Raw genomic sequence first — 21,696 nt, 5'->3', positions numbered from 1 at the left:
CCCACACAGGTCCAACTCCGGAGTCTACCTCCTTAATACTGTTCCAAATATCTCAGACTCTTCCTAAAAGGCTCACTATTACAAGCATGTTCACAATTTCCTTTATAATCAAATGTAAATACAACAAAAAGCAACCCCCAAAAAAAGTCAGTTTGTTGGGTTTTCAAAATACATTGAAGAAAAACAAAAAACAAAGATACTACTGAAAAAATGAATCTACAATGTAGATGGTACTGAACATTTTGCTTCCTTCTGGAAGGTGGAGTTTTCATACATGGTAGTCAGGAGGTGCCTCTATGACCAGCACCCAGTAAAAACCTTGGGCACAGAGTCTCCTAATGAGCTTTCCTGGTAGACAACATTTCACATATGTTGTTAACAACTCCTTGCTAGAGAAATTAAGCATATTCTGTTTGACTCCATTGGGAGCAGATTTTTGGAAGCTCGTGTCTGGTTTCTTCCATGTCCCATAAGCCTTTTCATTTTGCTGATTTTGCTTTGCATCCTTTCAGTCTTGTGGTAAGAACCTGTAAGTGTAACTGTATGCGGAGTCCTAGTACTTCTAGCAAATTACTGAATCTGAGATGGTCTGTAGGACTACCAAACACAAAAATATGTAATTTTTAAAAAGTTTAAAACATGCAGCTGTGAAAATCAGTTTCTTTATTCCTCAGGATTTAGTATGTCTATGTCCATCTCCTATTTGGGCCCAAGACCTTATCTTTCAAAAATAAAGTTAAAATCTCACCAGCAAGAATATCAGCTTCATCCATGAAATGAGTACTAAACACTGTTACCCGATTAGATTTTCCATATTTCAGAAGATTCCAAACAATATGACGAGAACAGGGGTCCATTCCAGCTGTTGGTTCATCTAGCAACAATATCTACATGAAAAAGAGCAGGGAATGGCAGAGAATCCTCAAAAAAACTAAAATACAGAAGATTTATGGACACTGAGAAACTTTCCCATTTCTAATTATTATTTCTAACAAGAAGTATACTAAGTCCGGGCTTTTTGTTCTTATATGAGCTAACATAAATTTTTTAAACTGTTTGGCAAGCGAATATTTTCCTTGTTTCAATTTTAAAAGACTAATATCGGTAACATGTAAGACATAAATGCAATAACAATCAGATACATAAACTAAAAAATAAAACACTGGTGGGGGTTGAGAGAAAGATAAATTAACATAAAGCCAGGGGCACCTGGGTGGCTCAGTCATTAAGTGTCTGCCTTCAGCTCAGGTCATGATCCCAGGGTCCTGGGATGGAGCCCCCCTGCATTGGGCTCAGTGGAGAGCCTGCTTCTCTCTCTCTCCCAACTCCCTGCTTGTATTCCGTCTTGCGCTATCTGTCTCTCTCTCTCTCTTTCTCTGTCAAAAATAAATAAATAAAATCTTCAAAAGCAAAACAAAAAAACATAAAGCCAGAACCCAGAGTCATCCCAAGCTATAACAGCAAGGAGACATGTAGCAGTATAGCAGGCATCAAGAGGGCTCAGGCTGCAGCTTTCCAGCCCAATGCAAAGCACTGTAACAGATGGTTCTGTTTATACAGGACAAAGAGCACAGAACAGACACATACAAAATAAAATCAGCAGAACAGTGAGAAACTGAACTATTCCTTTGGTTTTGTCTTTTTAAATTTTATTCTGAACTATTACAAACATATAGAAAACTAAAGAGAATTAGAACAATACCGTTAAAGCCTCCACACCAGTGAAATGCAACAAATGCCATTTTTTAGGCCATATTTTCGCAGATCTCTTTTTAAAGAAATAAAACATTGCAAATATAACTAAAATCCAACCTTCCATTACCCTTTCTAGAAGTAACCACTATCGTAAATATGTTTTATCTTTATAACTCACGTTTCAAACCTTATTACTGTAAATCACATCCATAATAATGTATAGCATTTTATGTATATTGAAACTTTACATAATGTATTACTGTACGTAAATATACATTATATTTGTGTATAATACATTAATAATTATTTACCTTTGGATTCCCAAGAACAGCAATTCCTAAAGACAGTTTTCTTTTTTGACCACCACTTAACTTTTTAGCTTGATTATCTTTGATAGCCTGCATGTCTAAATCCAGTAAAACCTTCTGCACCTGTAAAGTGAGAACAATGTTATTTTTTAAATTATATTATTTGCATAACTATCAATATCAATTTCTAAGTGTCCTGATTTTAATATCAACTTAAAAATGTTCTTTTAGTACAGACTTTAATTATGACATTTACTCATATCTAATTTTGAAATAATAGATAAAAAGATTCCTGATTGATAGGTCTGTTTTACTTTTATGACTTCCTAGGTAGTGGTGAAGGGATCAGTTGGAAAGCTCTATATGGCGGTGGGTGGGTGCGTGGGTGGAGGAAAGGAGGCAGATGAGAAAGGCAAGGAAAGTTTGGAAGAAAAGAAAAACCTAAATTGAGAAGCTAGAATCCTCCAGATGAAACAAGGACAATTTTATATGTGCTAAAATATTTACTCCAAATTCCATCCAATTCTTCATAATAAATTTGTTTATTGGCTCAAAACAGGTTTTTATTTAGAGTTTCATGCATTTTTTACAACAGTTATTACAAAAAATTAGTAATTCATAAGGAACAAAGAAATATTTCTATATGAATGACATACCTCTTGTATTATATTATTGGCTGGTATTCCTTTGATTGAAGCCAAAATGGATAAGTTTTCTTCTACTGTCAAAACATCAAAATGTATATCTAACTGTGGACAAATGCCAATCATTTTTCTTGCTTCAAACATCTCATCTATTTCTGAGACTCTGTGTCCATATATAGATGCAAATCCTAAAAGCAAGATACATATTTAAATTTACACTAACTATATTAAGTATTAAAAAGTATATATGCCTTAATATAAACTAATAATTTAGTTACTTATAAGTAGTAAATATATAAGGTATGAGCTACAACAAACCCTCATTTCCATATGATTGGTGATCTGCTTCCACCTTATTTCCAACCTCATTTTCCTTCATTTTCAGGTGATATCACATAGTGAAAAGAACAAGGAATTAGAGCTTGACACTAAACATAATTGTGTACTGGTACATTATTTACACTTATATTCCAGTAGCAATTTGCCTTCATTTCCAGGCATTATTCAATAGTGGAAAGAAGAAAGAAACGAATAAGTTTCCCCTAACAGGTGTGTGGTGCTGAGAAAATCAATCAGAAACCAGCTTTTCTCTTCTATAACCTAAATACCAATATATCCTACTTAAACTTAAGAACAATTAAACCAATATGATAATATATGGAGAATTATAACAAAATCATAAATTCCTATTAAATGTAAGCTATTACTACCATCACTAAAAAGTGACACAATTAGGGATAAGCAACAAAACAAAACTAATTTCAGAAGTTAAACCACATTTTAAGAAATGCAGTTTCAATACACGGAAATTCAGCCTTTCTTAAAGTCCAGTATTTACTGTACTGCCACTCTATTAGGTTACTGTGGAAATACAGAGTTACCATATTAAATTCTCACCTATGGGGTAATCACATACAACAATTGTATGTTACAGTATTGCTCTTATAATCCTATTTTAGGAGATGGTGTTGATATTTATCATTCTTTCCTTTTGAACTGTTGCTGCATATTTAGAAATCTATACCTACAATGTAAAATATCTATAGGTCTCATTTAATCTCCAATTAATCAGTGACTTATCCTTCTTTGAAAATGAAAAATACACACAAATATCTGATAAAATAGGTAACAAAATCAGATCCTTTTACTTTATTAAACATTTAAATCATTGTTATTTTCTACTGAAAAATGTGTAAAATAAAAAAATAATAAAACACATTTACAGACACTAAGGTTGGTCTCAATTCATTGAAAAAAATCAGCACATGTTTAGATAAATCAAGGATAAATAATAAATGACATATACGTAAATAATTATTTTGTGGTACCTTGGTTAATAACTAATAAACCGAAGCAAGAGATTTTTTAAGTCGGAAAACTCTCACCATCAGAAGGCGGGCATAGTCCACAAAGAATATTCATCAATGTACTCTTTCCTGTTCCACTGTGGCCAAGTAATGCAGTAATCTGACCCTCATATATGTCAAATGACAAATCTAATTCAGAAAATAAGAAGACTCAAATGTGATTTTTATTTCTATTGAGCTATACAAACTAATACAAAATACTTGAATAATCTTGAAGTAATCAGTAAGTTTAGTGATAGATTTAAAGTTATTAGCACATTTAACAGCATAATTCTTGAATACACAAAACACTGGGGAGGATTTCTATGAACCCACTCTTGAGACTAAGATAATTAAATAAGGGACAAACAAAAATTTGTTCCCAAGGGTATTAACAAGGTTAAACAATGCAAAAACCTAGAAACTAACCAATAGAATGGGAATGGCTGAGTACGTGCTTGAGAAATTCAATTTAAATAAAAGAAACATGGGGAACCTGGGTGGTTCGGTTGGTTGGGCATCTGACTCTTGATTTTGGCTCAGGTCATGATCTCAGGGTTGTAAGACAGAGCCCCACATCTCGCTCTATACTCAGTGGGGAGCCTGCTTGAGATTTTCTCTCTCTCCCTCTGCCCCTCTCCCATTTCTCACTCTCTCCTCAAAGAAATTAAATAAATAAAATGAAGAAATATCACTAGATGGATGTGTCAAAGATTAAAGGATAAAAGAAAAGGATCTGAAATCCCAGCTTTAAATCACTGTAGATCCTGCTTTTTTTTGTTTGTTTGCTTTTGTTTTTGTTTTGTTTTTTGTAGACCCTGCTTTGATGATGACTTGGGATTCTGAGTTATCCCTAGAGCTTCAGGCCAGAAGCAAAAATAATCCCTCTCTGGAAGAAGATCACATCATCCAGAGCATCAAATAATCTCTAGAATTCTCATATGCAATATACAGCACTCAGTCAAAAACAACAAGATAGGAAATAGCAAGATCAAAACCCAACAGAAAAGGCAGTGACAGAAACAGACCCAGAGGAGACTTAAATATTGACACCATAAGATTCTAAAGCAACCATACTATCATGCTCTCAAGAGAATGTTGGCAAAGAACTAAAAACTATATAAAAAAACCAAGTGACAAGACAAAAACTGGAAAGGGTAAGTGAAAAATATTTCCATACGTATTTAATCAGGTTAGGTGGAACTACAGAAAATTAGTAAATGACAAGAAATGTCACAAGAAAATATCTAGATTAACACACAAAAAGAGACAAAACAATAAAAAATTCAGAAAAGAGAATAAAAGGCAACTGGGATAAAATGAAAAGTCATAAACCTGTAATAATAAACCTAAAGGGAGAGAAAAGAGAAAACAGGACAGAAGCAATAATGAATTAAAGAAATGGCTGAGAATATTTTTAAACAGAAGAAAGACGTCAAGTCAGAGAGACAAGAAGCATTTATATACCCAAAGTGGAATAAATGTAAAACAAATAAACACCACCAAGGCAAGTGGTAGTAAAACTCTTGAAAACTAAAAAAAAAGATCTTTAAAAACAGCCAGGGTAAACATATATACCAACAACAAAGAAATAATAAAACTAACAGCTGTCTCTGCAGCCCAAGAGCAGAAATAAGAAGACAAGAGATTACATTTTAAATTGCTGAAAAAGAATAACCGTCAAACTAAAATTATGTATTCAGAGAAACAGCCTTCAAAACTAAAGGTGAAAGAAAGATATCTGCAAACAAAAACTGTGAAAATGTATCATTGGTAGACCTGCATTAAAGGAAGAAGCAAAAACATCTTTTTCATACACACAGAAAATTATCCTAGATAGAAGATCAGAAAGGCAGGAAGTAACAAAGATAAATGATGTGGTAAATATACAGGTATTTATAAATATAAATGGAATGGTCTTTTAAAAAACAATGCTAATAACATTATCTCTGGTTTAAAATGTACGTAGAATTAAAATACATGAAAACAACAGCATAAAAGTTGGAATAGGGATAATAGGGATAAGTAGGGATAAAAGTAAGGTCTGGACTTCCTATTCTTGCTTTACTATTCTACAAATACTATAAATAGTAAAGCACTAATTTATAAGAATATATGTCATAATATCAAGAGTAATTTCTAAAAAAGGCATGTATAACTAAGAAGACAACATAGGGAAAATGAGAAATGGCACAATAAAAAAATACTCAATTGCTGCCAGTTCAACTAGCCTACTGAAGGATGAGAGACCATAAAAAAAAGGCAAATTACATCACCTACAATCCACTAGACCAACCAGCCTATTAGCCAACTATGTGCCCAGATTACCATCCAATCCCAGATAATCCATGAACTGAGTGAAGAACTGGAGATTACTTAGCCATAGTAAAATAATGATTGCCTTCAGCCACTGAGCATTAGGATTAGAGCAGAAATAGGTAACTGATTCCATAACGAGTAGCTAGGAGAAGTAGAATAAATTAAACCCAAAGAAAGTAGTAATAGAGAAATAACAAAGACAATGACACAGCTCAGTAAACTACAAAGCAAATATGTGATACAGAAAACTAGCAAAATCAGGTGTACCTCGGTAGCTCAGTCATTTAATTGTCTGACTCCTGGTTTTGGCTCAGGGTTGTGAGATCAAGCCCCGTGATGGGCTCTGTGCTTAGTGCAGAGTCTGTGTGGATTCTCTCCCTCTCCCCCTCTAGCCACCATTCATGCTCTCTCTCTCGCTCACTCTCTCTCACTCTCTCAAATGAATAACTAAAATCTTAAAAAAACAGAAAAACTTCAAAGCCAAAAGTTGATTCCTTAAAAGATTAATAAAATTGACAAACCCACTGCAAAGCAAATGAACTAATCACAAATTATTAAATGAAGAGGGAACATCATTACAGACTCCACACACATTAAAAAGATAAGAGATTATTATGAACAACCTGTAACAATCAATTTGGCAATTTAAATGAAATGAACAAATCCCTTGAAAATAACTCACCAAAACAGACACATGCTAAAAACTTATAAACTGATTCCAATGTATTTCCATGTAATTCTTTACATGAGAATGCAAAGTGCCCAAAATATAATATTTAAAGTTATCAAGACTAACTATAAATAAAGCTACAATAGTTAAAACAGAACAAAGCATAGATAAATAGACCGGGGAACAAAAGAGTTCAGAAGTTAAACCACACATTTATAATCAATTGATTTCATTTTTTTTTTTTTTTTTTTTTTTTTTTTTAGGAGAGGGTGGTGGGCAGAGGGAGACAATCTAAAGCAGGCTCCACACCCAGAGCAGAGCCCAAAGCGGGGCTCAATCTTACAACTCAGAGTCACTTGATTTAATTTTTAAAAATAACACTACTGAGATATGGTTGACAAGTAATAAACTGTACCTATATCAAACAATCTTCTAAACCTTCTAAATTTGACATGTGTATATAACCATAAAACCATTACCACTATCAAGACAATGAACATATCTATCTCCCCAAAAAGTGCTACTTTAAATGTCTCCCCCTCTTGCCTGTTCTACCCACCTCCACCCATCTCCAGATAATCACTGATCTGCTTTTTTTCACTAAAGACTAGATCTGCCTCTTCTAGAATTTCATACAAATTTAATTATACATTATTTCTATTTTATTTCTGGCTTCTTTCACTTAACATTATTATTTTGAGTTTCATCCATGTTATAGAATGTATTAAGATTTCATTCCTTTTTTTTTGCTGAATAGCATTCCCTTGTATGGGTATACCACTGTTGGTTTGTGTATTCACCTACTGATAGGCATTTAGGTTGTTCTCAGTTTTTGTCTAATAAATAAGGTACGGTAAATATTCGTAAGTCTTTCTATAAAGTTATGTTCCTGGCCAAATACCTGAAAGTAAAATGGCTAGATCACATTATAGGGGTATATTTAACTTTTTCAAAAGCTGTCAAACTATTTTCCAAAACAGTTGTGTCACCTCACATTCCCTCCAGCAGTGCATGAGTTCTAGCTGCACATCTGCACCAACACTTGGTATGATTCAATTTTAATCATTCTACAGTGTTGGGGACAGAGGGTAGCTACACTTGCAGTAAGCATAGCATAACATATAGAAAACAGTAATTTTAATCATTGTACTAAATATGTAGTGGTATCTTAACAGTTTTCATTTGCATTTCCCTAATAAGTAATAATGTTGGACATCTTTTTTTTTTTAATTTACTTATTTGAGAGAAGATCACAAGTAGGCAGAGAAGCAGGCGGTGGGGGACGGGGGGGAGCAGGCTCCCCGCTGAGCAGAAAGCCCGATGTGGGGCTCGATCTCAGGACCCTGGGATCATGACCTGAGCCGAAGGCAGAGGCTTTAACCCACTGAACCACCTAGGCGCCCCATGTTGGACATCTTTTCATGTGCTTAGTTTCTATTCTTATATCTTCTTTGGCAAAGAGTTATTCAAATATTCTACCCATTAATTGGGTTGTTTCCTTATTACCGAGTTTTGAGAAATCTTTATATATTCTGGATCGAAGTCTTTGATCAGATACATGATTTACAACTATTTCTCCCAGGTCAGTATTTTGTCTTTTCATTCCCTTACCAGGGTCTTACAAAGAACAGAACTCTCTACTTTTTGTAGACCAGTTTATCAATTAGTTATTTTACGGTTTATACTTCTGATGCCATATCTGAGAAATTTTCGTCAAACTCAAGGTTCTAAAGCATTTCTCCAATGTTTGCTCTTTTTGAGTTTTATTGTTTCAGGTTTTACAGTTAGGTGTATGACCCATTTTTTGTTAGTTTTTGTATATGGTGGCCAGCGCAGACCAATGCTCATTTTACCTAACTATTTCAACAGCAATTTGTTTAAAAATCCATCTTTTCTCTAGGAAGTTCTCTTTGTACCTCTGCTGAAAATCAGCTATATGGGCCTGTTTCTGTGCTCTCTATTCTGTTTCACTGATCTATTTTTCTGTCATTTTATACCAAAATTACACTGTCTTGATAACTGGAACATTTATATGAAGTCTTGAAACAAGGTAAGACGAGTTTTCCAACTTTGTTCTTTTTCAAAGAGGTTTTGAATAGTCAAGCCCATTTGCATTTTCATGTAAATTTTAGAGTCAGTTCGTCAAAATATACAAGAAAGAGTCTAACAGGATTTTTAATTGTGTCTGACTGTACTTAAATTTGCATAAAGTTGACATCTAACATTGAGTCTTCTCACCCATGAACATGGTATCTCTCTCCACTTATTTATATATTAAATTTCTCTCAGCGATTTTTTTTTTATTTTTTAGGGTACAAATCTGTTACATCTTTGTCAGATTTAACTATAGATACATTTTCTGATACTATGATATATTCTATTTTTAATTTTTTAATAGTATATAGAAATATAATTGATTTTTCCATATTTATCTTATATCCTGTCACCCTTGCTAAATTCACATTTTAGTTCCACTGACTTTTTTGTAAATCTACTCAGATTTTTTAAATGGACACTCATATCAACTACAAATAGTTTCCTTGCTTCCTTTCCAATTTGGATGCCTCCATAATACTGGTGAGCCGTATCTTCTCAGCTGAAGGCCTACAGAGCAAAAACAGGTTTCCCTAAAAAGACAGAATTCTTCCTCAAGAGTGCAGCATAGATTTCCTAAGTCTCCAGCCTGAAAGCCTATCCTATGAATTCCAGACTCAAGACTGCAACTTCAGCTCTTGCCTCAGTTTCCAAGCTGCCATTCTGGCCTACAGATTCCCGACCTGCAAGGTCCCACAATCATGTGAACCAATTTCGTAAAAATAACTTCTTCATTCCATCCTTCTCCTATCCCTCCAGGTCACCTGCTCTCTGTAGGTATGTGTTCCTGTGTCTGCGTGTGTATAAGTTCTATTCCTTCTGAAGAATCCTGACACATTGTTAAACATTCTACAAATCTCAGGACAGTTTCCACAGCAAGTAATTTTCAGACTCAAAATTTAAGTAGTGCTGTACTGACACTGAGAAACCCTGTACTAGGTCAAAAGAGGAAAAAAAATAACACATATGTACATGCATAGTAATAAAACAAAAAAGGACATATACTTGTTCAGATAGTTGAGCAAGGTTCTTTCTTTTTTCTGTGTGGTTTTCATTATATATATTTTTTTAAGATTTTAGTCATGAGAGAGAGAGAGCGAGCGAGCACAAGCAAAGGGATTGGAAGAGGGAGAGTGAAAGGAGGCTGCCTGCCGAGCGGGGAGCCTGATGTGGGACTGGATCCTAGGACACTAGGATTACAACCTGAGTTGAAGGCAGATGCTTAACAAACTGAGCCACTCAGGCATCCCAATAGGTGAATATTTTTCATCTTTAACAGATAGTACTTTTTCCTTTTACCACTTTGATGCTGTTAATTTTATTATGAATATTAATCATAAATAAATGAAAGTAGCCCTAAAAGAAATAGAAAATTGTGGTAAAGAAGTTTAAATTTCCCACAAACTAAAAAAAACTATGCAAATTATTTGCGATTTGTACTTTACAATTATGGACTGAATAAAGAAAAGCTACTTACTTCTCAAAGCCTCCACATTTTCACCTTTCTTTCTGTATGTCTTCTGAATACCACTGATTCTGAAAAACACCATTTTCTACTTAAGTATTTAAAGCATAAGGATATGTGTTTCCATACATAGTATTTTTATCAAAGCTGTCATATTTAATAGGAATTATAATAAAGTACCTTTCTACTAAAACAATAAACCTAAGAGAGCTGACAATAATTATAAAATCACTTTAAAGAAACCACAGAAGTATATACTCCTCTCCATTTTAAGTGTCATTCATTCATTTTTCTTAACAAACCAACTTCTAAAAATAAAGCACGTCGCTCAAGGAATTTATAGATTTCTTTTCATTTTTGATTCTTTCCTATTTATAATTTATCAAATACTTGTTACATCAGTTAAGGGAGATTAAAAACCAAATGCTATATTTCACGTCAGCACACATCTCAAACTATCTGTAATGTGAAGTGGTTCTCTCACTCTACTTTAAACGTCTTAAATCACTTTTTTTTTTTTAATATTATTTATTTATTTATTTGACAGAGAGAGATCACAAATAGGCAGAGAGGCAGGCAGAGAGAGAGAGAGGAGGAAGCAGGCTCCCTGCTGAGCAGGAAGCCTGATGCAGGACTCGATCCCAGGACCCTGAGATCATGACCTGAGCCGAAGGCAGCGGCTTAACCCACTGAGCCACCCAGGCGCCCCCTTAAATCACTTTTTAAAGAATGAATTGTTTTGTAAACCAGTTCAAAATTTGCCCTTGAGAAAGCAGACCATTAGCCCACTTTTATATCCTAAGTATTTGGTTCTTCCTTGCTTTTATCTTTCTCAAATTTGAAAAACACTGTTTTTTCTATTTTTCTTTTTATTTCTTTTCTCTTTCTTCTTCCTGTTATTTTTTAAATTTGGTTTTGATTCATCTAGCAAGGTACAGTAGTGAATTTCTTTGGTTCATAGAAATTTCTTTGGTTCATAATTACCTTGTAATACCCAAAGATCTATGAAATTAACAAAGGACAATATACAATGTGGCCTGAATAAAAGTATAAAGTTAATATTTATTGTTTAAATCTACATAACGGAATAAATCTGAAAACAGCTTAACTGTGAAATACTAGGTTTCATTACTTTTAAAAATTTCCATTGAAACATAAAATCTCAAACCTAGTACATTACTCTAAATGATTACAAAGAAAGTGGCTCAGTTGGTTGGGCGGCTGCCTTCGGCTCGGGTCATGGTCCCAGGGTCCTGGGATCGAGTCCCGCGTCGGGCTCCTTGCTCGGCGGGGAGCCTGCTTCCCCCTCTGCCTCTGCCTGCCTCTCTGTCTGCCTGTGCTCGCTCGCTCTCCCTCTGTCTCTCTGATAAATAAATAAAATTTTTAAAAAAAAAATGTTTAAAAAAAAAAAAAAGAAAATAAAAACTTAAAAGAGAAGTAGCCCACATTAATACTGTGTTTTAAAAATCATGAGATCTGTACCAACTCTCTTAAGATATAATACATGCATTTTTTGTAAGATTTTATTTATTTATTTGACAGACAGAGATCACAAGTAGGCAGAGAGGCAGGCAGAAAGAGAGAGAAGAGGAAGCAGGCTCCCCGCAGAGCAGAGAGCCCGACGTGGGGCTCGATCCCAGGATCTTGGGATCATGACCTGAGCCGAAGGCATAGGCTTTAACCCATTGAGCCATCCAGGTGCCCCTTACATACATTTTTTTTAAAAACAGGATTTAAATATAGCAGTTTCCATCAATACTTCTTATACCTAAATTGCCAATGATTAAATGATACCTTATGGCTTCTTTTCCCATAAATTCTGAAGAAACAGGCTCAACAATTTCACTAAAACTAATATTCCCATTAACATTGCCTTCTGATAGCTCCTTATAATTTCTTTTGCTCTTTGACCAATATGATGGCTTTAGAAAATAAAAAGATGATCTCCGTAAGCCAAATTCCCCTGAAAAATAAAAAAAACTTTATCATAACAAATTATTTCTAAAAACCATGTTTTAAATCATAAAAGCAATATGTGAAACACAAGACCTAGATCTAAAGTTTACATATAAAGTATTAAATCATCCTTGTGTGAGAAGTGTTTTACTGACAAATAATTCTAGTCCATAAACAGTTTGAGATACTTACAGTGCATGAGAATATAAAGATGCGTGAAATGCATTTTCCATTCTAAAGGAATTTGTGTCTTTATGGGTACACTACAACAAGTGGTTAGAACACAATGCAGAACATGAAGCATGTCATGCATGGTACTAATAAGAGTTCAAAAGAGGAAAAGTTTATACCTAGATAGGGAACATATCCTGAAGGCTTAAATGTGTCTCATCTTAGAGAGTCAATGAAAACAGCTAATATTTAATACTTAGAAAAGTGGATGTTGTTCATGGAGAAGACATTTTTTTTAAAGATTCTATTTATTTATTTGACAGAGAGATAGAGAGCACAAGTAGGCAGAGCCGCATGCAGAGGGAGAGGGAGAAGCAGGCTCCCCGCTGAGCAGGGAGCCTGATGCAGGGCTCGATCCCAGGATCCAGGGATCGTGACCTGAGCTGAAGCAGCCACTTAACCGACTAAGCCACACAGGTGCTCCATGATAGAGAAGCCTTTTTAAAATCAGGAGAGTAACGAAGCAATAGGAGAGGTATAGAAGACTTAGACATGGTAGACAGTGATGGTTGCTCACACAGTATATATCCATTTTCACCTCTTTCCCCACAAAAACCGATACTTCCCATTTTTTAAAATATCCACTCCTCTTGTAGATGACCACACCTGATCTGATCCCAACTACAGAGAAGATCCTAACTGATCTAATCAGCATGTGGCACACTCTGGTGACTGTCACTGCTCCAACAATAGGCATGTAACCAATTAGACAAAAGCAAAGGTTTTAGGTGGGTAGGGGAAAGATTCACTCTCCCTCTTCCCCTGGACACGAACAAAGAAGCATTCCACGGCAGCCATGAAGAGAGCAAACGTGCCAGACTCAGATACAGATGGCCAAAGCATGGAGAGAGTGGGTCCCTCATGACACAGCTGAGCAAGACAACCAACTCGGAGTCTATCCTATCTCTCTGGACTTCCTTTTAAGTGAAACAGCCAATTTCCTTCTTGTTTAAGTCAACCAAAATGGTTTTCTAACTAAAAACAAACTAACTGATATACTGGAGCTGTGTTTAAATAAGTAAATAGGATGAGTATAGAATACAGTAAGGAGGAAGAGTAAAAAGGGATTAAATATATAAAAGTATTGTGAAGGACATTAATATATAAGGAGTTTCTATTTAATTCACTAGGAATGCCTAGCGAGGTGATTTTGGAGCATCTGATTAACTTGATTAAAGGGAATGGTGAAGCTTTAGACAGACTGAAGGCAGGTAATGAGATGAGAGGTATTCCAATGCTGTAGACTAGTGCTGCCCAGCCTATCCCTCTGCAGGGACGGAACTGTCCTCTATCTGTACAATATGGTAACAGCTACTGAGCAGTTGGAAAGTGACTTGTGCTATCGAGGAAATGAACTGCTAATTTAATTAATTTTAATTTTAAAAGCCACTCGTGTCTAGTAGTAATCATATAAGTGCAGGTCTAGAACACAGACAAAAGTATAATGAGGAACTCAAAGGGGAAAGTCAAGGGAGTGTTAGATGTTTTAATAATATTTTGAATCTACAGGAGTTGGCTAGAGATACACAATAGATAAGGAGAATTAAATGAACTACGTAAGGTGAAAACTATGAAGTTACAAGATTACTTCACAGTTTTGTACCTTAGAGGGTAAAAGAGTCAAATACTTCAGCCAAGGAAGACTGACACAGGGAAGGACAGAGATAAATTCAGTTAAGGATTTAATGTTTTCAAAAGCAAACTCTTCTTTTTAACAGAATCTCCTTATGTTTACTAGTGGTTAAGACGCAGGTACAAAATATATTTATTTAAAATTAAGTTAAAAGCCTGGACAACAAATATGATGGGGTACTCTGGTTAGAAAAAAATTTTAAATTAAACTGATGCTATGTGAGCAAAAAAACCAAAAATCTTTAAAGCAAAATCTAATAACTACCTGCATACCTGGAATGACTTGATCAAGATAGATAGCCAAGAGGACATAGAATACACTATTAAGTGCTAGAATGACAATAGTAATAATTAGAGGATACGGGCCTTCAGCCAAATTAGAAAATAAAGCACCTTCATTAAAATCTTCTAAGTGCATGACCTGAAAAACAGAAACACAAACTTTATTATATAAAAATGATAAAACTAACTGAAAGCTAATACCAGAGTTACTCATTATATCCAGATTGGTGGTAACCAAACTGGGCCCTTTAACAGATTAAACAATCTACCAAATTAGTATGAATTTACAAGGAGAACAACAGAAACTTCACTAAAATATAAATTTATCACAACAATCTATTTCAATCCCTTTTAATGTTATGTTTCTAAAACTTGTTAAAAGGAGTATACATCCACTTGGGGCTTTTAATTCTGATGCAATGACTATCAAATTATATGACAATAAAATAACCAATTAACACTAACTGATGCAAACAAATGGTCCATGTGGCAGTCAAGCAAATTGAGTATTAGAAGATAAAATTATGATCAGCATCCTTTCAATGCTGAAAACAGGAAGGTATTCTGATTTGATTAACACAACTATTACATTGTTCATAGTAGATATATACGAGAGAGCAGAAAGAAATATACTAGAAGCTGAGGCCTCATTTAGGTCCTAGATCTGCCATTAAGTGAATAAACTTTAATCACACCACTCTGGATCTCAGTCTCCTCCTCCGTGAAATGAAAGATGGGTTAAATAAACATCAAAAGTCCCTCCCACAATCAACAAAACATATGAATCTCTAATTCTACCTCTCTAAGTTGAAGAAGAACTCAATGGACTCTTAAAATGTATAAACAACAGTTCTTAGGTCCAATGTAATTAAAACTTATTTAATGCAATGCTCATAAACAATCTATCTTAAAACTCACAAATCAGAATATTCTATCTAGTCAACATGAATCATCTCTTATATTAGTAGTTATATTTTCTCTTTATACATTAAACAACTTTATGTTTTATTATATAAAGCAATTTCTCATAAGAATTTTTCCTTAGAACCTGACTGCCCCTGTAAAGATTAATAAAAATCAAATAAACACTTTAAAAATAAATGAATATAAATATTATTTAGGTGAAAGACAATCCCATGAACCCTAATGCAGTATAATCCACCAGGTCTACTTATTTCACTAATACAGTCATGAAAATTTGTTTTGCTCACACACAATTTTCTGCCAGGTACACATCTGAGATAAATTCACAAAAGGAGCAATGTAACCAGGCCACAGAGCAATCCAGATTACTTGATGCTTAAAACAACGACATCTAACAAACTGAACTATTGCAGTAAAATAGATTATTGAGACACACTAACACATGAAGTAGAAAACTTATAAACAGATCATGTAAATGAAAAATTAGAAATGAAGAAAATGTAAATAAAACCCAGTAAAATGTACTCTAGTATTCAAATGGGATTACTTTCTCATGTGGACATTTTAAAATAATTTCTTCGCAAATCCAGGGTAGTATGCATTGTAGTATAACAGGCTGCATGGAATTGGAGGAAAAAAATACTTAGTGAAAGCAAGATGACTATATTACCTACCTGTGCAATACCAATCAAAAAAGTACACTGACAGAAAGGACTGAAAAGCCACACTAATGATTTGGGAAAACTTTCCATGAAGACTATCAAAAGGCCAACAAATCCGAAAGCCACAGTGACTAAAAATTCAACTATTCCCACGTGTTTTGATTTTTTAAAAAGAGGTGTCAGCATTAAAGCAAAAAATATCTGTAAAATATAAATATTAAGATTAATGCATTGTTCATATACATAGGTATGAAAATTAATTTTGCTTGTAAAAGAACAAGTTATTTTCATTGGAAAATACATTCACTGAAATACTTTCTAAATGCTATCTATGGTAAAATATTTTATTTTCATGTAAATCATGATAAATACATAACAAAACTTAAGATGACAAACATTAAAAACTACAATTTACTACAACAGGACTAAAAGATACGTACATAAGGCAAACATGGTTACTTCTACACTATAGAAACCATAAACAGTCACGTTTCTGCAGTTAGATATATATACGTGAACAAAACAATAAACCAACCAGCTTTTGAACAGAGAACCTATCTTTTAAACTCAATGTGTTAATAAGAAGCAAAATCAGTTAACTGTAAATAGAAGTCTGAGTTGTTTGTAAATCATCATGTTAAAAAGCAAGGTTGATCATCAAAAAATTTAACCGGTACAGCACTGGCACATAAGCCAATCAAAATGGAAACTGGAACTACTGGAAACAACAGCTGCACACAGCAAATATACCAAATGAATATCAACACTGCCAAAGAGCTATATTTACAAAGGCACACCTTTATAAATCATCTCCCTATAACATAAATTAACTTGAAATAGTCAAGATTTCATGAAAACAAAGGGTTTGAAAAAACTCTAGTACTAGACAATCTTAACTATACACATAATTTGATTATATGAAGACAGTAAAAGACTTAGAAATTTGTAATGTGAAATACATTATATGAAAACAAGTTAAATTTGAGACTATTTCGTACCTTTCCTAAAAATCTGGAGATAAAATGATGCTATATACAATTCATTTATCAGTAACCTAGTAACAAATCAACTATAAATTAACCAAAGGATAATAATTCGCTATATTAGTCAACTACTTTGACAGTTCTTTATTCCCATTTCAAGTTAAAATACTCACAGACGATAACCCATACAGGAAAAAAAGTAGAAATATCACAACACAGCTACTTTGAGGGAATAGCGAAGAAGCTGTTGCAATGACTGCCATAAGAAGGGACATAAGAAAAATCAAACTTGTATACAGAAGAACCCAGGAAAGCCTATAATGAGAATATAAACATATTTATGGTTACATGCATAGGCTTTAACAATTAAAAATCATTTCAAACAAAACTTCAGCTTTATTTTAGCCATTTTACTCTTAAAGCTGTTTATTCTCTCCTATGTATGTTCATTTACTAAAAATTAATGCTCTTACAACTAATTAAAAATACATTAGTTAAGCTAAATAGTACAACCTGATATAGAGGTAAAATAGTGATTATCTTTTTAAGAGTCAAAAAAAAACTTCACAAATTAATAGCAATTTATGACTAATTTAAATCTAATATTCTCAAAAGTTCAATGATGTACAACATTTCTGATTTTCTTAAAATACAGAAGAGTCTAATGAAAATTTTCTTATGCCCTGGATATAATTAAACTTCTGACAGTTTTTGGTACTTTAAAACAACACTAACCAACTAATCAACACAATCACTAATGAACAACATACTTACTACATTTATACAGTGTAAGATAAAGATCAACAATGGACTCGCTATATTTACTCAAAATTTCTTCCCAAATCAGAGTTCAATGAAACTGCTACAGTATTTGGGTTTGCTTGTTCTTTTAATGTAAGCAGATCATAATCTATGTGTGCTACCATAAAAGCAATGAAATAGGACTAAAAGATACCTACATTACCAAAACTGACTTCCCCTCATTTTACAGAGGCAAAACAGAGGACTACGAAATTGATTGCCTAAATGCTTCCAACTACTGCTTCCTCACAAATCACTTTAATAATTTAATACATCTTAAAAACCAATCACTACTCAAATAACAGGAAAAAAATGCAAAGAAGATACATTACACACAATGACCCCATTATGTAAAGTGATATTATTAAAGTGTTATAATTAATTGCCGCACTGGGCTAAATGGAATAAAATTTTATAAAATGGACTATAATAGCAACTCACATGCACAGTATTAACTTTTCCCCCAATGTGAGGTCAAAATAAATTTTCCTACTATACAGTGGGGAAAGTAAGGAAAATTCACTCAGAATTATTTATAAAAAGTCATGCCTCTATAACATTATCATTATATAAAATTGCTGACCCATAAAAGCTCACTTGTGAAAACACTTTTCGGATTTGCTTCTCTATAAACTATCTTGTATATTTTCATCTTAATTCATGCAAATAACTTTTTTCCCAGGTGGAAAATCCCACATACCACATAAGCAAACTTCAATCATTTTAATTAAATTTTTAATAAATGCATATGCTATGATACTGGGGGAAGACAATAACAATTAATTTCTAACTTTCCAAAATCTTTCATGTTCTAGACACTGAAATACAAAGAACACACCTCATCAATTAAGACAAAATGTGAAATAAAATTTAAAGTTATATCAACATCAGTTTTTCAAATCCCATTTCCCTTATGGTTAAAAAAAAAAGAAGAAGAAGAAGCCAATATATTGTTAAAGCTTATTATTGCCTTAGTTTCATATTCCAAGACAAAGGCAATCATTGCAAGTAAAAAGGATCAGCACCTCAACTTGAGCAAAAAACAAAATTACAACATGACGATCTTTACAATTAATTATTAATCACACTAAACAATAAACTTGTAATAACATACCAAAAGGCAGTGTCATGAAGTCCCATTATCTTTAAAAACTCCTTTAACTTTTTCTCTTTTTCTGCTACGATATGAATTGCCAAAAAGTATCCAAAAGGTGAAAATGCTATAACTAGGTATATTAAAATTACTCCTCGGGGAAATGTATCTATCTCAACCACAGAAGTTTCTCCCATAATGACAGCTCTAGTTGACTCCAGTTCCTTCCAAAAGGAAACATTGGTCTTCAGCTAGAATTGGAAAATGAAAATATAATTAGTGAATTTAATGCAGGTAGTGGCCCCCAATAAAATGTGACAATTACACTCCCAAATTTGGTACAAACCTATTACAAATACAATTCTCAAAAACCACACCGGAAATAAAGTAACTGACTACAACATCATGATATAGCATACATTATTGCTTTCATTCATTCTGGAAGTATACCATAAAGTCTGTAGTTAGGAAGTCTATAAATTTTGATGAAATAAATTGTCAAAGAAAATAAAATTTAACAATTATCTTCTTAACCAGACAATATATACATCTTAACAAAAATACGCATTTATAAAATTGAGAATTAAGGAATGATTATAGTACCATGAAGACTCTCTTTAAAAAAAATTTTTAAATGGTATGTTCTATTGTTTTAAGATCTATATATGCAGCATGTATAGACAGAATTATAAAATTTTATGCCATATGATACTTCTACCTTGTCTAAAATAATATGTGCTCTGCTTATCCATCCGGTGTGGTCTAGACTGTGAATGGCTAAGGTCTTTGGCCAAAACACAAAAAAGTAGTATAAAAGTGTTATACTACTTTTATGCGATAGATCCTGTATTTCACTGTCTTTACCTTAAACTTCTATATTATTGAATTTGGATAATATTAATACATTATACCATCTTGTAAGAGTTTATAAGACAATCCTATACCTATCAGTTGGTTTTTACAACAACCCTGTCAAATGAAGTATTATGATTGTAGTCAGTTTACTATATAGCAGTCTAACAACTAACAGAGATAGGTGTCCTATTCAAGGTCTCCTGTTCTTTTATACTAAAATGTGAGGCACTCGATAAGGTCTAAATATCTTTAGATTATAATTGTAACAGTTATACACAATCCTAGTCCTAGTGGCAGTACAGTATTCAAACACAAAGTTGGGAGGCAAAAAGCCAGAGTTTGAATTAGCTTTGCCACTAATTAACTGTATTTGGGAAAGTCACTTAATCTCCCTGGGCTTCAGTTTCATTTTTAAAATGGAGAGAGTAATGGCACAAATCTCATATGGTTGCTACAGTTAAATGGGTTCATATTAGTATATCACTTAGAAGTAGAAGTATATCTCTTAGAAGCAATGCTTGGCAGGCGTCTGGGTGGCTTAGTCAGTTAAGTGTCTGCCTTCAGCTTAGGGCATGATCCCAGTGTCCTGAAATCAGGCCCCACATCAGCTCCCTACTCGACAGGGAGCGTGCTTCTCCCTCTAGTACAGCCTCTCTCTGTCTTTCATGAATAAATAAATAAAATCTTAAAAAATAATAAGAAGAAGAAAGAAAATCTTTAAAAAAAAAGAAAAGAAATGATGCTTGGCAAATAAATGATAAATTTTTATTACATAAAAAATGAAATCTACTACTATGATTAACATAATAAAAATACTCAGTTTCTTTAACTTGTTTTTATTCAAAGGAAAAGTCTGTAAATATACATCTTTCATAAGTATTACTTATGGTCAACACAGATACAACAATACAAATACATGGAATGCTAAGTTCACGGGCTTAGAAACCATCAAATAAAAGTGGGGGTCTGAAAAATATTTAATCAGAAAACATGACTTCTTCCTTACCTTTTTTCTTAAAGAATCTGTAATATATATTCTGTATATTTGACAGTAGACAAACAAATTCCTAACTATAAAGACTCAGGGCATAATTGTCAAAATATGCTTTGGTTTTCTCTCTCAAATAAATCAAATCTTTAAAATATATATATATATGGCTTGGTTTTATTTTATCTCCTTCATCATAGTTACCTGTATAATGGCTGCATCTATGGATGCTTGTAAAACTATGAACCCTGAGGTCCAGTACTGAGCAGCCTCACACGATGTAGAACAGCCAGCTATGGGGACAAAATGTGAAACAGAAATATTTGCACAACATGTAAGTACTTTCTTTTATATGGAGGGTTGCTAAAGCAATATAATTAATTAATCTCCATAGGACCGAAGAAAATAAGGAGTTGTCCTTTGAAGGCAGAGAATAGCACATTCTTTATTATTTACTTGAAAGTTTTGAAATAAAAGGGTTACATAGAAAGAAATCAACTGTAAACATGGTTATTTAAAATAAGTCACTTTTCTGTTTCAAAGTAAGTCATTCTATAGTGACTTAATCAGATTCAAAGCACACCCAGATGCCAGGACAAGTCCAGGTTAAGAGGACAGGAAAAAAAATTTTTTTCTAAGTGCCTTTTGGAATCAAGTCACAAATTCAACACTCAGCATAAGGGACTTCAACATTGTTCAATAAATGTTTGTGGTTGATAGTATCTCTTTAGGGGTTTAAGCACTGAAG

General features: G+C 33.5%; 1 protein-coding gene across 3 annotated transcripts in view; it reads right to left on the bottom strand.

The window, feature by feature from the left end:
- ABCA5 (ATP binding cassette subfamily A member 5) overlaps positions 1-21,696 on the bottom strand; it is a 70,671-nt gene that overhangs the window by 31,957 nt on the left and 17,018 nt on the right. For 2 of the 3 annotated variants that reach the window (XM_044247545.1, XM_044247546.1), the window contains 11 exons: positions 21,153-21,241; positions 19,127-19,356; positions 17,385-17,526; positions 16,241-16,429; positions 14,634-14,781; positions 12,336-12,504; positions 10,554-10,612; positions 4,033-4,143; positions 2,660-2,835; positions 2,007-2,126; positions 749-887 (listed from right to left, as the gene is read on the bottom strand). In XM_044247545.1, the coding sequence (XP_044103480.1) occupies positions 749-887; positions 2,007-2,126; positions 2,660-2,835; positions 4,033-4,143; positions 10,554-10,612; positions 12,336-12,504; positions 14,634-14,781; positions 16,241-16,429; positions 17,385-17,526; positions 19,127-19,356; positions 21,153-21,241 (1,572 nt within the window). The remainder of the gene's footprint in view (positions 1-748; positions 888-2,006; positions 2,127-2,659; positions 2,836-4,032; positions 4,144-10,553; positions 10,613-12,335; positions 12,505-14,633; positions 14,782-16,240; positions 16,430-17,384; positions 17,527-19,126; positions 19,357-21,152; positions 21,242-21,696) is intronic. The other variant, XM_044247548.1, reaches the window with a different exon arrangement.

The sequence above is a fragment of the Neovison vison genome, chromosome 5 (genome assembly GCF_020171115.1).
Source record: "Neovison vison isolate M4711 chromosome 5, ASM_NN_V1, whole genome shotgun sequence".
Lineage (NCBI taxonomy): Eukaryota > Metazoa > Chordata > Mammalia > Carnivora > Mustelidae > Neogale > Neogale vison.
Note: the sequence above shows the minus strand (reverse complement) of the source record. Positions and strands in the feature narration are given on the sequence as shown.